This window comes from Phoca vitulina, unplaced genomic scaffold, assembly GCF_004348235.1.
Source record: "Phoca vitulina isolate PV1807 unplaced genomic scaffold, GSC_HSeal_1.0 scaffold2, whole genome shotgun sequence".
Taxonomy (NCBI): Eukaryota; Metazoa; Chordata; class Mammalia; order Carnivora; family Phocidae; genus Phoca; species Phoca vitulina.
The window spans coordinates 32,072,058-32,090,936 of NW_022589705.1; the positions used below are offsets into that span (position 1 = coordinate 32,072,058).

General features: G+C 40.7%; 1 protein-coding gene across 2 annotated transcripts; it reads right to left on the reverse strand.

Moving 5' to 3' along the window:
* Window positions 1–4,263: 4,263 nt before the first annotated feature.
* On the reverse strand, window positions 4,264–18,821 carry DNASE2B (deoxyribonuclease 2 beta). 2 transcript variants are annotated; one of them, XM_032416319.1, is made up of 7 exons: window positions 18,272–18,384; window positions 15,000–15,177; window positions 11,604–11,688; window positions 10,296–10,304; window positions 9,137–9,223; window positions 7,625–7,822; window positions 4,264–4,736 (listed from the first exon to the last, which is right to left on the reverse strand). In XM_032416319.1, exons 1-7 carry the CDS (start codon window positions 18,382–18,384, stop codon window positions 4,396–4,398), a joined length of 1,011 nt encoding a protein of 336 aa, XP_032272210.1. In that variant the 3' UTR covers window positions 4,264–4,395. The 2 variants fall into 2 exon arrangements, with proteins under 2 accessions (XP_032272210.1, XP_032272202.1); XM_032416311.1 differs by lacking the exon at window positions 10,296–10,304 and having other exon boundaries at window positions 9,137–9,298; window positions 18,272–18,821.
* Between the last annotated feature and the right edge of the window lie 58 nt (window positions 18,822–18,879).

Consider the following 18,879-nt stretch of genomic DNA (forward strand, 5'->3'; position numbering starts at 1 on the left):
GCCACACAGAAACATCCTGGGGATTACATTTAAGAACACACCTACCACTCGATTTTATAAATGAAAGTGACATTTACCTCTCTTCTGTGTTTATTTAGTGATCTCTGGTCTTTCAGTAGTTTTCACTGTCATTTATTGAGCCTGGAAACATGAATTCACGGTGGGGCGCTGTGTGCTCTGTGAATATTGCTTTGCAGAGGCCTTGATTTAGTTATTCCTGATCATTTTTTCCTACCTTTTTAGTTTAAATACCATTTATCTTTACTGAAAAGATGGAAGTAAAAGAGACAAAAGTTGCTTTGGTTTTTTATGGGTTTTTTTTTTTTTTTGACATGCACAAACTCCTATTAATTCCAATGTAATCCTGATTGAATATAAGTATAAAATATTTTTTGTTAACCTGAGCATTTTTTGCAACAAATTTCATATTACAGTTTCACATAATTCTGTACACAGATTGGTGACATTCTTATATTCTTTGTTCAATGGGCTTTTTCTCACATGCTTTGCAAGTTATAGAAGAGCCTGTGAGAAAACAGGCTGTGTATTTACATTGCTTTCTCCTTTTCTTCCTCATGGAGAAATCATATAGTCAGAATTTCTTTTTGATCTTAAACTCTTGAGCTGTATTCTCTTTAAGAATCTTCTGCTATGGAATCATATTGTTTTCTGTACCTCAATCTCAGACTTTCTAAACTTGAACTACATTCAACTTTTCTTTTTCTGATGATCATCCAGGGACACTTTTTTCCTGGGGCACCATTTCTTTCATTTCACCAATGAACTCCTTGTTTGCAAGTCTTAGGTTCAGAGTTGAAATTCCTCTGGTCATTTCATCAACTCTTTGGGAAATGCAATAGTGTATTTAGCCACAAATTAATCAAAAATTATTTTAGCTGAATGAGACACTTAGTAGATGTCCACATATTTGAAGCTATCTCATTACTCTTTTTTATTCTTTCCCACCAAATCCTTCCTATTTATTCCCTTGAAAGTACATTCACCATGCCATGCTACAATCTCTAGTGTACTTCCTTTATGACCCATATTCTGTGTTAGTATGTAAAACATCTGAGATTGTGGGTCTGTGAGAATTGTGTATGACCCATCTCTCAGTTATTTTTTTATTATTTTATTTATTTTTTTAAAAGATTTTATTTGTAAGTGATCTCTACACCCCACGTGGGGCTCGAACTTACAACTCTGAGATAAAGAGTTGCATGTTGACCAACTGAGCCAGCCAGGTGTCCCCCTCAGTTATTATCTTAATTGAAATGATTTGGTACTACCCTTGCACTGTCATTCTTGTTTCTACATAACTTAAATGAGAATTGTTTGCCTGCAAGAAATAGGTACCTACTCAAACCAACTGAAACTAAAAATGGGATACTTAATGAAAGAATATAGTGGTATGTCATAGAATATGTGACTAGGAAAAACAGCTGGGCTTCACAGGAACTCATCTGACAACTGGACATTTGGAATTGATATTACTCTGTGCTCCTTTGAACTCGGGGTGCATCTGCATCATTCTCCAGCTTCTGCAGCCCACCATTCTCTGCTTCAGCAAGCACAAGGCAGGCGATGGTGATCTTATCTCCAGTGGACATAACCCTCCAGATCAAGTGCTCAAGCACCAAGACTCAGTTGTGGTACCCCTACCTCAAACTATTTTCTGAATGGTATTGCCTTGGAATGCCATATGGCTTATTTTCTTTTGTGTCACAAGCATTTGGAGTTGGAGAGGAAAGGGTCACATGATATAGACTGGGGAAAATAGCTTTTCTAAGAAGCTCACACCTAAGAAGGGTGAGGGCACAGTAGAAATGATTTGGAATTACCATGTTAGAATTGCCATCTTCAACCTAATTATTGCCATAGGTTTATTTCTGATTTTAATTTCCTTCCTCTGCAATTACATTAAGTAGTTTCCAACCAAATACAATCTTATACTTCTTTGTAAAGTACACTTCCATCTTAGACATGAGTCTTTAATTCCAGTATTTTAAACCATTCATTGATATCTCCCATATCCTTCTCTTCCTCCCAAAGGGAATCAATGAAAACATCCCCTATAACCTCAAAAGTTTCAGTTTCCTTCCAATGATGTTATTATCCTAAAGATACTCCCCAGTGTCCCTGTAGGAATCAGTTTGATTGGGTAATGGGCTTGGGTATATGCTTGAGAAAGATAGCAATACTAATTTCTTTGGTCTGCTGTGGCTACTCCTAAGCTCCATCACAGGGAACTACAATACCAAGGTATATTCCTTCCTCTCAAGATCAGTATTTGATATCCTTGAACTCCCGGAGCTGTTCAGTTCCTTTCCAGCATATTTTCCGTCCTCAAGGAGGGTCTAGGCCCTGCCCTTCTCCCCTTCACTGGGAAGCACATCCTCAATGTGCATTGCCAGTAGGCCAACATCTTCTTTTTCTTCTCTCTGTCACATTCTTGTACTCTTTATTCTATGGATTCTGATTTTGATTCTACTCTCGTTCAGATTCTCTGTTGAGCTTGAGATAAAACCATTTTTCTAGAAGGTCTGGCTTTACCTTTGGGGGGAAGCTCATACATACTGTGTGTATTTTTAGCCCAATAAAATTTCTTCTTCAATTGACCTTTGCTTTCTCTTTTTCCTTTTCATTCATTCCTATTTGTGCTATTGGATCAAGTTCTGACTCTCTTCACCTTTAAAGTCAGGATCTTATACTTTTTAGTTTTTCTTTTAATCCTATTTTATTGGAATTATTTTTGCTCAGATGCTCTCTGTGAAGATCAAACCTCTTCATACATTCAAGCATGTAAGTTAGCTAGCTAGTGTTCAATATCCCCTTAACTTATCTTTGCTTCTGACAGGAAGACAAATTCAACTTTTTCTCTGCTTTTCATTGAACAGGTGCCATTATGTCCCATGAGTTTTGGTTGGCATTAAGACATCATATATATGTTATCCTATTTTGCATCATTTTCTTTTATTGTCTCTTGGAAAAGAAGTAAAGAACATAGCCTTGGAGGTCAGATAGACATCTATAATATTGGGCAAGTTACTGAAGCTTTGTAAGCTTCAGTTTCCTTGTCAGTAAAATGGGGATATAATAATTCCCACTGCATAGTATTATTATGAAGATCAAATAAGAAAATATGGGTTGACCGTTAACTACATAGTAAATGCTCAATAAGTGCTGGCTTTAGTTATTGTTGTGATTACTCTTGTTAGATTGTAATTTTCTTGAAATTGGGAACCATATTTGAAATTTTATTAAGCAACTAGTACTTAATGCAAATTTATTTATTATTTAATAATAAATTAATATTAATAAATAAATAATAAATTTATTATTATTATTTACTGTTTATTTATATCATAGTTATATTTAGTGATTAGAACTCCCAAAATGAAACACACTGGAATGAAGATTGTTAAATTTGATCATGGTTTCTTTCTTTTTTTTTTTTTTTTTAGATTTTTATTTATTTAACAGAGAGAGAGAGCACAAGTAGGCAGAGCGGCAGACAGAGGGAGAGGGAGAAGCAGGCTCTCCGCCGAGCAGGGAGCCCGATGCGGGGCTCAATCCTAGTACCCTGGGATCATGACCTGAGCTGACGGCAGCCGCTTAACCGACTGAGCCACCCAGGCGCCCCTGATCATGGTTTCTTTATGTTACTCTTCTTTATTTACCCCCACGTTGGTGGGTTGTTTTACTTCTTTCTCCTAATCTGACTTAAATTTTTTTTTGAAAAATATTACGCATTTCTAAACTTTCTTTTGTCTTTTCTAACTTGGTAGGGGGATTCATATTCAAATTCCACCAGTATTTTTAAGTGTCAACTCTGGCAGGCTCTGCGCTAGGTGCTTAAACACATCTAGACATTATTTCCATTTCATAGATGAGAAAACCAAAGCTCAGAGAGTTCAAGTGAATGGCCTAAGATTGTAAGATTAGTATGGAGCAGCTGCAAGAATAACAAATAAGACTTAACCATAAACCAGTGAAAAGAACTCTAAGAAGAATATGACTAAATAGTATGAGATACAGAGAGAGATTTTTTTTTCCTTAAACAAGGGATGAGGAGAAGAGTCAGGAAAATCTTTGTGAAGGAGATGCAAATAATCTAGGAGATATCCAGTCAATCTATGAACAATTGAGAATATTTTTTCTTCTAGTCCATCCATTCTCACTTTAGTTAGGTATAATAATTTATGTTTATGACATATAAAAAAAAAGTAGATAAATTGCCACTAAGTGGAAGATAAAATGGTAAACATGGTAGAAAAGCATTTTATTTGATGATATGTGGAGTATAACTACATTCATAGGCTTTTAATATATAAAGAATGGATCTGATGGAAGAAGACCCATTGTCAGCTTTGAAAATATGTCCTTTCACCAAGTTTAGTTACAGTGCTCGTAATATAAAACCAGGCCTTGAAATGCACGGTAAATATGCTGATTCTGGGTACAAATGAATCCTCCACTTCTGAAGGCTTGGTATGGGGTCCGATTTAGGTCTCCAATACAGGTCCAGCGATTTTTGGTCCTCTTTTGGGAAACACACCATTTGGCATGATCCTGGTAAGAACTGAAATAAGACTGTCCAGATATCTTAATTGCTTTGACATTGTAGACATGGTAAGGAAGGGAGCAGTTTGAAGGAAGCTCTTGTCTCTTTCGCTGCCAGGTTTCTGTTAGCAAGTGTGTCTTCAAATGTTGAGCCATCCAGGCTGCAAAGATGTCTAGAGTTTACAGGGAGAAAGATAGCGAGGTTAGTATTTATACTTAGATAAGTCCCTGAAAATATCCTCAGCAATGGAAATCATCATTCACCCCTGATATGTGGATGTCACAAGCACAGTAATAACAACATAATTGAGATAGTGGATGGGAGAACATTTTGTGAGTGCTAAAGTGATATGTAAATAAAAGTTATTATCATTATTACTAAGATGACATTGGTGTTTAAAAATGTCTTCTGTTCCATGCAAGCAAGAGAGCAATATAGGTTTTTGTCCTGAAAAGATCTTCGGAAAGAATAAAGCTAGAGAAGTAACCAGGGGCCAGCCTCTAGCGATCTTTGCAAATCATGCCAAAATGTTTGGATTTTCCTGAGATCAATGGGGCTATTTATTTATTTAGAGTGAACAGAGGGGAGGGTGAAAGGGAGAGAGCAAATCTTCAGCAGTCTGCTCTGAGCACAGAGCCCAGTGCCTGGCTCCATCCCATCACCCTGAGATCATGACCTGAGCTGAAATCAAGAGTCAGACACCAACTGAGTCCCCCAGGCGCCCCTCACTGGGGGAGCTGTTACAGAAGTGTTCATGGGGAATTAATAGAAACTGGTTTATGATCATAAATATCAATCGAGAGCCAATGTGGAGGATGAACTGAGAAAGGTGCATTAGATTGGAGATAGGGAAAACATCAGGTTGTCACAATAACTGTGACAATAAACACAGGTGGGACTGTGGCAGTGGCAGAAAGTTTGGAGAAGAAAAGATAAAAGTGAGTGTTACAAAGAACCTGGAACTGATTGAATTTGATGACTTGATAGAGAGATCTGGAGTCCCCAGTTGACTCTGCAGAATACAAGAAAAATAGTGGATTTGTGGGGGATAATGATGAGTTTGGCAGGTTGAATTTGGTGTGGCTGTGCCACCTCCAAGTAGAAATGTCCCACCCACTGTTGAATACATCTGCCAGTCCAGAGGTCTGGGGTGCAGATCTAGTCTTGGGAATCACCTGAAGCCATGCTGGAATAACCTAGAGTGAGTATGTAGAATGAGATAAGGAAGAGTAGAGGACCAAATGGCAACTCTGTCACGTAAGGAGTAGGCAGAAGAGACTTAAAAGAAGTGGGAGGAAGACCAAGAGACTATATACTCCCCCAAAATCAGGGAGGGGGAGTGTTTCAGGAAGGAAAGGGTTTTAACAGTACCAAATTCTGTGGAGGCTATTTCTGTCCTGTTAATTTTTGGATCTCTATCTGGTGCCTAACACAGGGCTTGGCAAGTGGTAGGCATTCAGTAAATTTTATGTAATATAAAAGGAGGGAAGCAAGCAAGCAAGGAAGGAAGACAGTGAGGTCAACTAAGAGAGTCATTGGTGACTGGGGAGAGATTGGAGTGTCTACAGGCAGAGGCTCAAGACTGCAGTGAAGGAGCATCGAGCAAGCGAATGTTCTGAAGAGTTTTTTAAAAAGAAATTTGGAAGAAAAGAAGAAGCAGAGAGAAGGGGATCTAGAACTGAGGGAAGGTTTTTAGGAATGTTTGTGTGCTAAGGGGACAGAGCTTATAGAGTGGGTCTGTTGAAATAGAAGAGGGAGAACAGATCAAGTGGATGAATCAAGGTATTCTGAGGCTGGGATGGGTTCCAAGGCACAAGGGGTGCACTTCTTCTGTTGGGATGAGAGAAAACTCGTGAAAAGGAACGGAAACAGATAAGATTGTTGAGAGTGGGTATGTTCTTTTTTTTTTTTTTTTTTTTAGCTATTTTTAAAAATTGAAGTATAGCTGACACATAATGTTACATTAGTTTCAGGTATAAAACATAGTGATTCGATAACTCTGTACATTATGCTATGCTGACCACAGTGGAGCTCCCATCTGACACCATACAATGCTATTATAATACCATCGACTATATGCCCTAGGCTGCTCCTTTCATCCCTGTGACTTATTCATTCCACAACTGGAAGTCTGTACCTCCCACTTCCCTTCACCCATTTTGCCCATCCATCCACTCACTCCCCTCTGGGAATCATCAGTTTGTTCTATGTATTTATGGGTCCATTTCTGCCTTTTTTTGGGGGGGGGGTGTTTGTTCATTTGTTTTGTTTTTTTAATTCAACATATAAGTGAAATCATTGTCTTCCTCTGTCTGACTTATTTCACTTAGCATAATACCCTCTAGGTCCATCCATTTTGTCACAAATGGTAAGATCTCATTCTTTTTAATCGCTGAGTAATATTCCATGTGTATATATACACCACAGCTTCTTTATTCATTCATCTATTGATGAACACTTTGGTTGCTTCCATATCTTAGCTACTGTAAATAATGCTGCAATAAACATAGGGCTGCATATATCTTTCTGAATTAGTATTTTTGTTTTCTTTGTGTAAATACCCAGTAGTGGAATTATAGGATCATGTGATATTTCTATTTTTAATTTTTTGAGGAACCTCCTACTGTTTTGGGTGGGGTTTGTCCTTGAAGTGATTTCTCCTTGGTGATCTCTGTTCTCTCTATGAAGGAAAAAGTGAGGCTGAGAATGAGGTGTCAGGGTAATGTAAAGGACTTGAGAGTAAAGAAGGCTTAAAATAGCTGCTTAGGGAATGGAAAAAAAGGAGACAGCTGTGGTCCTGTGCCCAACCGAGGCTGGAGACTGAGTTTTCACCCCTGGCTGGATGGTTGTGAGATACTTTGGCGGTTGGATCAGCAATTGTGCTATTCAAGCAGAGCAGGCAAATGTCTGAACTGATCCAACTTCCCTTTTCCCTTTCTTTCCTATTTCCTCCCTTCCCTTCTACTTCCCTACCCCTGAATAATCAGAATATTTCCTCTGTACAATCCAAAGTGAGCCCAACAGCAGAGTTACATATGGTTGGATCATGATCTTTCATACCATCAAGGAAAAAATCAGACTTTGCAAAATGGAGGAATTTTTGGCCCCGGGCTGACTGAAGTGCAATGAGGTGCCGGCTAGGGATCTCTGATGAGCTGGACCCAGTGCACAGCTGCGGCATGTGAACGAGCTCCTGGTGAAAGATGGCTGGGATGGAACAGCTATAAATGTTTGGGTTATAGACCAAGAGCTGAGAATCTGGATCAAGAAACAGAAAGAAAAGTTGAGAATTAGGACACAGATGGAAATGCTTGTTGATATTATAGATCTTGTTGTGAATTAAAAAACAAAGCAAAACAAAAAACGAAAAACAAGAGTATTCCCTTCTTTAAACCAATAGCTTTCAAATTACTCTTGGTTAAAATACTTGACACCTATTGAGTACTTCCTACTTTCCAGGCATTGTTCTATGGGTTTTACATGGGTGTACTAATTCAATCCTAACAATAATCATATTAGTAAGTTCTTTTATCATTTTCTTCATTCTACAGATGAATTAATGGAGAATTTATGTCATATGCACAGGGTTATAAAGCTTGTAACTGATGGAGTTGATATTCAAATCCAGGCAGTCTGGCGTTGGAGGTCATATGTTCCTTTCTCAAATACGTACATATGCAAAAGTAGAGAACTCCCGTGCACTGATCATCCAGCTCAACGAATGGTCAACTCATCAGCATGTACACCTAATCTCTATGCTACTTATCTCTATAATCATTACGGGAACTCAATTAGTTAAACTAGGGCTTAACTTGGGTGAGAGCCTCAGTAATCCTTGCCATAAGGTAGAAATTTAATGAAAAACATATTCTAAATCTCCTATACTTAAAGGTAAATCATTCTTTACTACAATTTAGCAGCATCCTCAGTAAAAAGAGATTGGTAAAACAGCGTTCCTACTTCTCCTTCTCCCCCACCATAGTTTTCCAAATCCAAGTATTTTTGGGGCTTGAGCTTGGGATCTTAAAGGAAGATCACGTGGCTTGGAGCTGTCAAGTTGGTGGTCTGCAGGCAACATGTAATCTGCACAATTATTTTCTTAAATAAGATTGAGACCATACTTTCTTCCCGACTCTCTCCCACCCTCCCATCCCTAGATTCCTAGTTCCTCTTGAAAAATATGGAGATCTGATACCATTAGGTCTGCTTTTCTGCAGAGCCACATGGCAGAGCTGAGGCTTTTGAGGGGAGAGTCAACTGTCACTGTCCCCACTGCCCATGCGGCGTTGTTTGTCTGTTTCACCCATTTTCATTACCTGCCTGGCCACTGCAGACATTTGAAAATACTACCCCTGATCAATTTCAAAGACTTCATTGGTGGATCAGGAAACAAAGGTCTAGTAAGTGAACCTGTTCAAGGTCTCACCATGGCAACGCCAATATTAGAATCTACTAGAATCTAGGTATCAGTGTTAATGAATAGAGAAATAGATGAAGTAATACATTTATTAATACATTTCCAAATCCTTTCTTTAACATTGGTATCTCTTTTTTAACACACTCTAGTGTTACCTATTGCTTCATACTGGTTATACTTAAAAGTTATGCAGATGCCAGTTTGTCCATGTCTTCTTCCTGTGGGTGGATAATCATAGCCTTCTTCAGGAGTTGGAGGAAACCGGGGAATAGAATGAATCAGCCAGATTCCCTGGACTCTGTTCCACAGCAGTAAGCCTACCAAAAATACAGTTAATACAGATACATTAGAAAAACAAATCTCCATTCAACAATAGTGTTCAAAGCTGCAACATTTAAGCCCATTTATATTTCAGGCCAATGTTTTATTCCATTAAAAATCACAAAGATTATGCTTGTTTTTCAAAGATTTCAAAACCAATTCGGGCACACATCACATTGCCCCATTACTGATAATAAGCCACCAAAAAGAGAGCCAGGGCAGCCACCCTGTGAAGAGTTAAGAGGAATTTCATGTTGTAATTATAAGAAGAATTTGTTTTGGCAGAATGCAAATTTGCTAAATTGGAATTTGACCTTGTTAAACTATATAGTCACCCGGCAAGCTTCAGATAATGAGTCTCTTTACTGCTAAGCAGCTAAGCTATTTTCAAAACTGGCTAAAAAAGAGCTGAAAGAGAAAAATATCAAGTGGAGAAATGTACCTGTGGTAATTTGTAAGAAACTGATGCTCGCTTATGTGTAGAAGACTAGTCAATTCCACAAGCCCAGAAACAAGAAGCAAAGAGAATTAAAAGAGAAGCCATGCCAGAACAGCCCAGTTAATTGTGTTTAGTGAAGTTTCTAGAGCAAAATAACATGAAAACCGGAAAGGAAGGAAACAGAAAGATTTTCATCATCTTGTGACATGGCAAAATGAATCCTATCCAACAGGCATCTGTGACTATTTCTGTGTTTATAAATAAATTGGGATAGTTTTGGTATGCTGACTAGACTTTCCAGTTTGCATATAACCATGCAAATATAAAGTATTCATGTTTGTCTTATTGTTAGAGTGGAAACCAAATGCCTGCCAGTTATTTCTTTTGCAAAGAACACACTTTAAGAAAGAACACTATTGGTCTCTCAGTGGATATAGAATTATTCCCTGTGTCCAGGGGGAAAATGTCCAAAGTCCTGTTGCCTAAAAGAGCTGGATGACCTTCAGAGGCTCTCTTCTGCCCAGATGAGTGTGCTGTTTGCCTGAAATCCTAACCCCCTGGTACTAATGCCACAGGATGTCAGGCACCTGTTGACAAAGAGAACACCCCCTCTGGACATGGAGTCTCATTCCCTTTCCAGTCTTTTTCCCAAACCCTTTTAGCACCTAACAGGGTGGAGTGAGAATGGTGGTTGAGGGTTGTTGGAAGAGAGGTTGGAGAATGTGCTGTATTATAAAAATTGCTGCACTCTATGCTAATAAGACCATCAGGGAGGCAACTGGGCTAAATCAAAAGCTTTGAATGCTCATGACATTTGACAGCCATTACAAATTATATTCTTAATCAGAGGTTGCAAAGTGGCAGCCTACTGGTCAAATCTAGCCTGTAGATACATATTATTATGCTCACAGAGTAACTTTGAGTTTATTGCCAACATTTAAACACTGGGGAAATTTTCCACAAATACTAATTTTCAACATCTCCTGAAAAATTGCATCCCTAAAAGGATGAATACTATCTGCCCCTTTTGACAAAGTATGCACCCTCCAGTTCTTCAATGACTTGCTAGTTCAGCCCACCTGGCTTGCTGACGTCCATTTGCCTGCCGCTGAAGGCATTTGTGTTTGGGACCTTCTGAAAAATACTTGTTGCCGTGGGAAATTATTCATGATATATTAAGTTGAAAAGTGGTTGAAAATAGTCATTACAATAGTTTTATAAAAATGTTTTAAAATACATACTATAGAAAAAGTAAGTAGAAAGGATTATTGTGATTATCTAGTGGGTCCTAGGATTACAGATTTTTTGTTGGCTGGCATTTTGAATTTTTAAATTATATATATATATATATATAGTTTATAAATAGAAAAATAAAATTTCCTGTAATAAAAATTATAATATATGTAACAAAATTACCATAATATAAAAAAATCTATTTAAAATACTCTTCAAAAATATTTATTTCAAAAGGAACTGTACACTAAGAAGAATGAATTTTATTCTATGTAAATTATACCCCAATGAATCTGACTGAAATGTGTGCATACACACACACAAACATACACACACACAACACACACATAGATAGACTGGTTGGTATTCCCAGTAGTCAGTACTTGGATTTCTCCTATAAAGCATGTATTTTTAAATGTTAAGAAATAAAAAGGAATTTGTGAAAAGGAGATTTCCAAGTCAAATGATATAATTATAACCTGTGATATAGGAATCATGCATTTTGATAACTCAAACCATTAAAAAGAAAAGCTATCTTTTTAGTGTGGAATATAGGAATATTCAAGATAGAACGTTTAAGAGAATGTTGATTTCCAGGAGGAAAGAGAAACTAACAGCTTTTGTCATACCTTTAGTGTGTCCATATTTTCTGCTGTAATAATTCACAGAGGTAGGGACCCCATCATTGTATAGTAGATAGGCTGTGTTATTATTCTGCAGGAACACATTAGGGTTATAATGGTGTAAATCTTACACTCGTAAATGCTCACCACATTTCTACCAGCCGCCCAGACTGCAGTACAGAGCTTTCATTAATACACATGAGAAGTCATCCATTCTCCTAATGGGCAGCTTCCCCATCAATATGAATTTTGAGCCATGCAAGACAGGGAATAGGAAGTCCATTCTCAACCATGTCTGGCTTCGTCTCATGTGACAAGTACCCTATGCATTGTGATGTGCATGCGAGGGCAATATTCCTATTTCTCTTGGTTGTTTTGGACCCGCGTTTCTCATTTGGCAACCAGTGTGTAATAAAGGAGTACTTAAATATTTGTTCAGGAAATGAAGTAGGAACAACCAGCCAAGGATTACACCTGGGTTTTTTCCACTGATATTAGAGGCACAATATGGAACTGGCTGTCAGGGTCTTTCTGGGTTCCTCTGCCTACATTGTGCTTCACCGCTTGGTCATAGTTTTGTGTTTAGTCAGGATTCCTCATTCTCTGCTCCCACTACTTCCCTATAGGGGAGGATTTTCCTTCAATCCATTTCTCAGTGTCACTTCACCTTTCTTGCTTGATATTTTCTGCTTAGAAAAAGTGGTGAAGTTGAATGTGTGATATTGGATTGCCTCTGGTAAGGCAAAATATGCGTAAATTTTCTGAACAGTTGGCCAAATCTCTGAGTAAAAATGAAGCTATTATTCTGGTGGTATCTCTTATGTCATGTTTTGGAAACGTGCTTATATTTGTTCTGTGTGGTTCCATTTCATTTGTGTCATGATGCAGCGATTCTTATGGAAGCCAATAATGTTGATATTTAAAAAAATCTGGGGACATAATTAAAAGCAAGAAAGGACAACCCAGCTCCTTTAAAAAAAAAAAAAGGCTCCTCCTTTTCTCTCAGAAAAGAAGTCAATAACTGAGTCGCTTACAGTTGCTTCATTATTTGATGTAATCTAAAAACTTTTTTTTTTAAATGCACCATATAGTCTGTGAAGCATTCCTGGCTACTATATTTATGAATATCCAGGAAAAGAAGCTGTCTTCTTATCTTCATTTTCCACAATTGACCATAGCTACTGTTGGCGTTCATGTCCTCTGCCGGAGGACTCTGACGGTTAGTGATTCAATGAGCTGGCGTTGAATGTGGTCATGAGGCCATTGTGTGCCTTTGGCATGCAATGTGAAGGGGCTCTGGGAAGATTCCGTGAGGAACTTTATTCTTATAACAGACGAAGTGTATTATTCTAACCAGGAGGGTAACAATAAGCTAAGGTTAAATGGGATGTAGCTCTAGTGAAGAGAGGCTCTCTGATAAAGGGGACAGACCATGGACTTAAGAGTAGGTAGGCCTACGCATGTGCCTCTGGACAGCTTTAGTTCTTCAACACCTAGGCTGGGTATTATTTTGCCTACTGGATGTTGGACAAGACTAGCACAGTCTTGGCCCCTAGTCTAGCAGGGAATATAGACGGAAAAGTACAGGCAACTACAATATAGTTTGATAAGCGTTACTATGAAGGTGTATGGAAGGTTCTTATTGACAAGGCCAAAAGAAGGGAAACAATTCCAAATATAACTGAGATATAGGCCGAGGTCATCTTGACCATTGAAATTTAAAACCAGTTGGTCTGATCTTGCATTCTGCTTTCTGTTAGAATTCCAGGTCGGGTTGGGGGAGTTATGTCTCACCATCATGCCTGGCACAGAACTCCAGCTTCCAAAGAACACCCCATCTCCCTTGGGTGTCACCCACTATTGTTGCTCTTCTTCTTTTGGCTCTATGCCAATCTGACAGGGAAATGAACGCCTTTACTGTCATTTTCTTTCCCGAATCCATCACTCAAGGCCTTGTGTAGGAGCAGGTTTTACTGAGGCTACAAAACATTGAATGGTTTTACATCACTACACCGACTTGCTCCCGGTCTCCCTCTGTGTTTCTTACGCTTTCTAATTCCTAGCTCTTATCTACTCTTTTCTATTTTGCAGAGCAGTTTAGCTCTCTTGCCCTCCTAGGCTCTGGGGCTAGTGTTGTGCCTCCAAAGATCAGTATTATACTCTGCCAAAGTAAGAACCATCTGCCCCAACTAAGGTAAATGACAGAGGCTCTACCATGTTGCTCTTTCCTTTCTCTCCCCAGTGGGGAAGGGAAGAGTAGAAGCGTTGATTTTCTCACTGATGGGTTATGCTCCCGGCCTCCATCCCCAACCTTGGAAAGAAGGCAGTTTTGACTTTACATAATAATCTATTAATTTAAAACAAGGTTGCTGCTGGGATTCAATAATTTTAAAAAGCACCTAGAACAGTGCTTGGTGCACCTTACAAATAAATTCTTACTTTGTAATTTGGCTCTGAAGGCTGGTCTTAATGGCAGGTGAATAAAGTGAATATTAGCACATGTAGGGACAGCTGTCTGCATGTTTTAAGTAAATACTCACATATACATGCACCATAGTGCTAAGGTCTAACACAGTATTGTGGGGATTAGATTTATTGACTTGTGGAAAGGCCCAGTACACTGTAAGTGCTGAGTCATTTATACACATTGATTTCTCTGTAAGTGAGTGTTAGGAATGCAGCCGTGCATGCAACTGAATATTATTGTTTGACTTTATTTGTCACCCCTGGTTGGAAAGCAGTATCTTGTCACCGAACAGCAGATGGTGCCTGGAACTTCGGGAGACTGCCCACAGTGAGCCAGCAGCCTACTTACCTGTGTCTTTTTGGCTGGTTAGCTCATTGTCTGATCAAGTCCAGATAGCAGGTTTAGTCTCCATTCAGGCAAGTTAGTTCTGGGCCTTGCACTAGAGCCCTAGCTCTCAACCTACTATTTGGAAAATGATAAATTAAAAGGCAGACCAAGTGGAAACCTTTATGTGGGCCACCACCACTCATCCCCACCACAGCATCAGCAATCCATCCCTCATGGCATATTGACTGCAGGTCTCGATTGCATTATAACAGGAGGGGGTTCCTTTCTATTTCTGTCAGAGGGATAAGATAGCAAGTACTGAGTGAATTAGCAGAGTTTGGCAGCCAGAAGGCTTCCATATGTAATTAGTTCACACCTTACCCAGCGATACTATTGGATATAGTGCTGAATGTGCCAATAATTTGGCATTGCTGTAGAGTCTGATGACATATGCCTTAAGGTTTTAGATTGATTCAGATTCTGCGCTGGCTTACTTCAAGTTGCTAGGATTGGGGGTTTGGTAGGTTAGCCGTTAAAATCTTTTGGAAGCTTTAGATTCTGTTTCACGCATTTTATATGATTCAGATGAATGATTAACTACAGCTTACCTTGGAGGCGTGTGCTTCATATAGCTGTTGTAATGTCCTTCCCAGCACACTCTTGGTGGTGTTCATGAGCTGCTTACTCCTTCTCCAGCTTCTGGTTGTAGAGTCTAGGTATAGGGACTCTAACCCAGTCTGTCTGCTTTCCTTGTCTTGCCTTTTAGGTAACTTATAAAAGATAAACCTAACAAAGGAAATAATTACAAATTACTAACGTTTATTGACTGCTCCCCTGGTGTTAAGCACCTAAACATATCATTTTACTTGTGTTTCCTAAGCCTAAGGAACTTGCTCCAGCTTTCTGCCTCTATTCTCACCTTTACTTTGCTCCTTCCCAGAGAAGGAATTGCGAATCTGACGGCTCGAGAGAGTAACCAGCCCGGCGGGGAGGGTCCCTGTAGGGGAAGCCCATGTATGAATTGTACCCATTGCCCGTGGCTCTCTTCTGTTTCCACAGTCCTTATGGCTGCATTAGGGAGAGGCCAAAGCCCAGGGCTGTACTGCAAAGGCCTTGGATGTGTTTTTCTCTTCTGCCCCAAGTGCTTGGCATGCTTGTCTCTTTGTAGCTGGCTGGCTGGGTCTGAGATTTGGGTCTGGCATGCAGAGTAGATGGCACCTCCCTTGAGCCTCTGGCCTAGGCCACAATCTTCAGCTGTTTATCAGACTGCCCTGCATTGAGGATTCAGGGCCAAGACCAGCCAATCAAGTAAGCATTTTGCCTTCTTTACTCTTATCTCCTGTTTGTGTATCTTCTTCAGGTATTTCACAGGGAGGAGCGGTGGTTGGATCATGTAGCCCAGGGCTTCTCAATGTGCTGTGTTCACATTTCAGGCCAGATCATGCTTTGCCACGGGGGGGCTGTACTGGGCATCGCAGCCTCCCTGACCTCTACCTATTAGACGACAGTAGTACTCCTCAGCTCTGCCAATCAAAAATGTTTCCAGACAATGTTGAAAGTCTCCAGAGGGCAAAGTCACCCGGGTCTAGCCAAATCCTCTCTAATAGCAAAAATCCCACCATGAACTGTCAAATACAATGAAGCAAACATTCTAATGCATTCACTATCGCCACACGCCAGTGTCTCCCACTGCCCGTAAAAGCTTCACATTCTACGCTTGCTTCTATTTACACGAGCTCTTTCCCGCCCTGCGCATGCGTTCTTACTCTCAGCGCAGGGTCCTCACATGTGGCAGGAAACCTGAGATTATGCTTTGCTGCGGGCCTGATGTTGCTCCGCCCTTTGACTCTCACAGTGAGTTGTAGCAGCTCCAGGCTGCCTCCCTGTCTGCTCAGTTCAGCATTCCCTCTGACGGGTGTTGCCAAGTGAGATGTCCATTCAGTTGTGGCAAAAATACATTTTATGTGTCAATCACACTGTGGTGGCCCACCACTGAAGGGCCGGAGAACTCTCAGTGTCACGACATACCAGATGAGAACTCGTGCTTTTAAACATTTTTTTTGGGTAACCATTTCCAGTTATATTCTGAAGACTCCTGAATCTGTTTGTAGCCCAGACCTCTCTGCTGAGGTCCAGAGAAGCCTACATGCATACATGTCCCAGAGACCTCCAGCTCCATATTTTTGAAACCAAGTTTATAATATTTTGCTCCAACTCTGCTCTTCTCTGCAGCTAGGGAACACATCCGTACGGTCAGAGAAGCCAGCAATATAGAAGTCTTTCTTAACTTCTCCCTCTCTCTTACGACCCTCAGCCCACTTGTGGGCGAGTTTTCTCAGAGTGTTCCTTCCTCTCTAATTTGACTGCCATTTCTCGAACGAGGGTCCCCACATTGCCTCGCCCATAATGTGAGTCCTATTGGTCTCCATGACTCTAGCTAGACTGGTCTCCATTCAGCTGGCCTTCACAGTACTGCCAGTGGGCTTTCTCAGATATGACCCTGACCACATCACATCCCTGCTTGAAGGTCTTTAGTAGCTCCCTTTGAGGGTCGAGTGCGGACTCTGCAGCCCAGCACACGAGGCCTTTCATGACCTGGCCATCGCCTCCCGCTGAGCTTCCCTCTCACCATCTCCCCATGTTCTCCTGAAGCACCAACAACACTGAACTGCTTCCATGCCTTCTCGGTGGCTTTTTGCCTTTTTGCCCCTGTACCTCCTCACTGCTCCCTCTTGGGCCTGAGATGCCCTTGCAGCTCCCTGGTTTTTCTGAGCAGCTCACCTTTGTTCTTAAAACTTAGCTCAAAACTACTTCCTCAGAGAAGTTTTTGGGCTCTATGCTCCCCAATGGCCCCATCTATGCCCTCACCCCATAACTGAGCTCCTGGAGGGCAAGAACCATGTTTCGTTCATATCTGTATTTTCTTTTTTTTTTTTTTTAAAGATTTTATTTATTTGACTGAGAGATAGAGAGAGCACAAGTAGGCAGAGTGGCAGGCAGAGGGAGAGGGAGAAGCAGACTCCCCGCTGAGCAGGGAGCCCGATGTGGGACTCGATCCCAGGACCCTGGGATCATGACCTGAGCCGAAGGCAGATGCTTAATGACTGAGCCACCCAGGTGCCCCATATCTGTATTTTCAAAACTCAGCACAGGGCCTGGCATGTGCTCAGTAACTGTTTGCTGAGAGACTGAGTGAGCGTATCTGTGTTCTCTAGCCTGAAGTTTATGCAAAGCTTGATCCCGACCATAATGCCAAAACTAAACACCTTAATTAAAGACTGAAAAGGTGATCAAAGCTTTAGAAGAATCCATGACCATGATGTGATGCTGTGCTTAGTCTCTCTGACACTGTGAAGGAGGCCAGTGACCTAGTACCCAGTCCAACAGCTGCCTTGTGCTGCCTAATAAAAAGGTTACCCCAACAGTGCTGTGTTCGATCAAGCCCTCTTTCTCCTTCTCATAAGGGGAAGAGCAAGCTCCCATGTCAGACAAAAAGTAATCTGCCTTCTCTCCTTTGTCAGTCTCTAAAAGGATGTTGGAAGGGTTCTGTTAGGAAAGGCACAATGCAATGAAAGGAAACTGCCAACCAAGAGAGGCTGTCAGTCCTCCCCCTCCTCTGTGGCCACCAGCTGTGACCCTCTGGGACCAGCAAATCAGGCTCATTAGGGGCTGCTGAGCTCTTTCTCCGGGGGGAAGCTCTCCCACTCAGGAGCCTGCCACTATTTGGATATTTGGCCCATTTACACACTTCAATTTCCTCTCTTTTTAAAAGGGAGAGGCAGGGTGGAAGACTCCTTTGGACCTTTACAGTGAAGCGTTTTGCCTCAGATACTCTGGCTTTCTAGCTGCATGTACCGATCCGCACATTTCATTTACCTACCAATCCACAGCTTCGCCTTCTTCATTCCTGCACGATATTGTTGTTGCCTCCAGGACCCCAAAGAGGCCAAAGAAGAGCAAAGCAAGGGCTGTTCTCCGAAGTCTTGCTGTCATGTTTTATCTGCCACCTTCACGCCATGCCACAGCGGGAAACCTGCCCCCGAGACTGAGGACTCCGAGTCTCAGGTCTCTCTCAGTCCGTGCTGGCGCTGACGTTGGGATTCCATTTACCTCTGTTACCGCTGTTCGGGCATTTTCAGGACAGGGTGAACCTCATGTCATTGTGTGGTTCTGTCACAACATGCCAGCGTGACTCCGGAGGCTTTGGTGCTGAATTGTTGACTGTTTTGCAAAGTCATCAGAAGTTCTGGAGAGAAAAACGGGATATATAGTTAACTCTTCGGAGTGAACATCATGTAGTAGGAAGTTCAGTAGGCAGGGGAACTCCATGTTGATCAGTAGATGTTGAATTAAATATATTTCATGTTTTTCCCTCACGATGGCCCAGGAGTGAAAGCAAATGCTTGTCGGTGACGCACTGAGCAGAAATGACGAAACCTTATGTCTTAGTAATAGTTAGGATCTATCACTTCTAATACTCTCAGTCTT

What these genes read in the sequence shown, in the direction of transcription:
- DNASE2B (XM_032416311.1), bottom strand. Translation starts at nt 18,384, where the DNA reads ATGACAGCAAGACTTCGGAGAACAGCCCTTGCTTTGCTCTTCTTTGGC. An exon ending in AAAATATGGACACACTAAAG is followed by an intron (nt 9,299 to 11,603) that starts GTATGACAAAAG and finishes TATTTTTGGTAG; the next exon opens with GCTTACTGCTGTGGAACAGA. An exon ending in TAACCAGTATGAAGCAATAG is followed by an intron (nt 7,823 to 9,136) that starts GTAACACTAGAG and finishes TTCTTGATCCAG; the next exon opens with ATTCTCAGCTCTTGGTCTAT.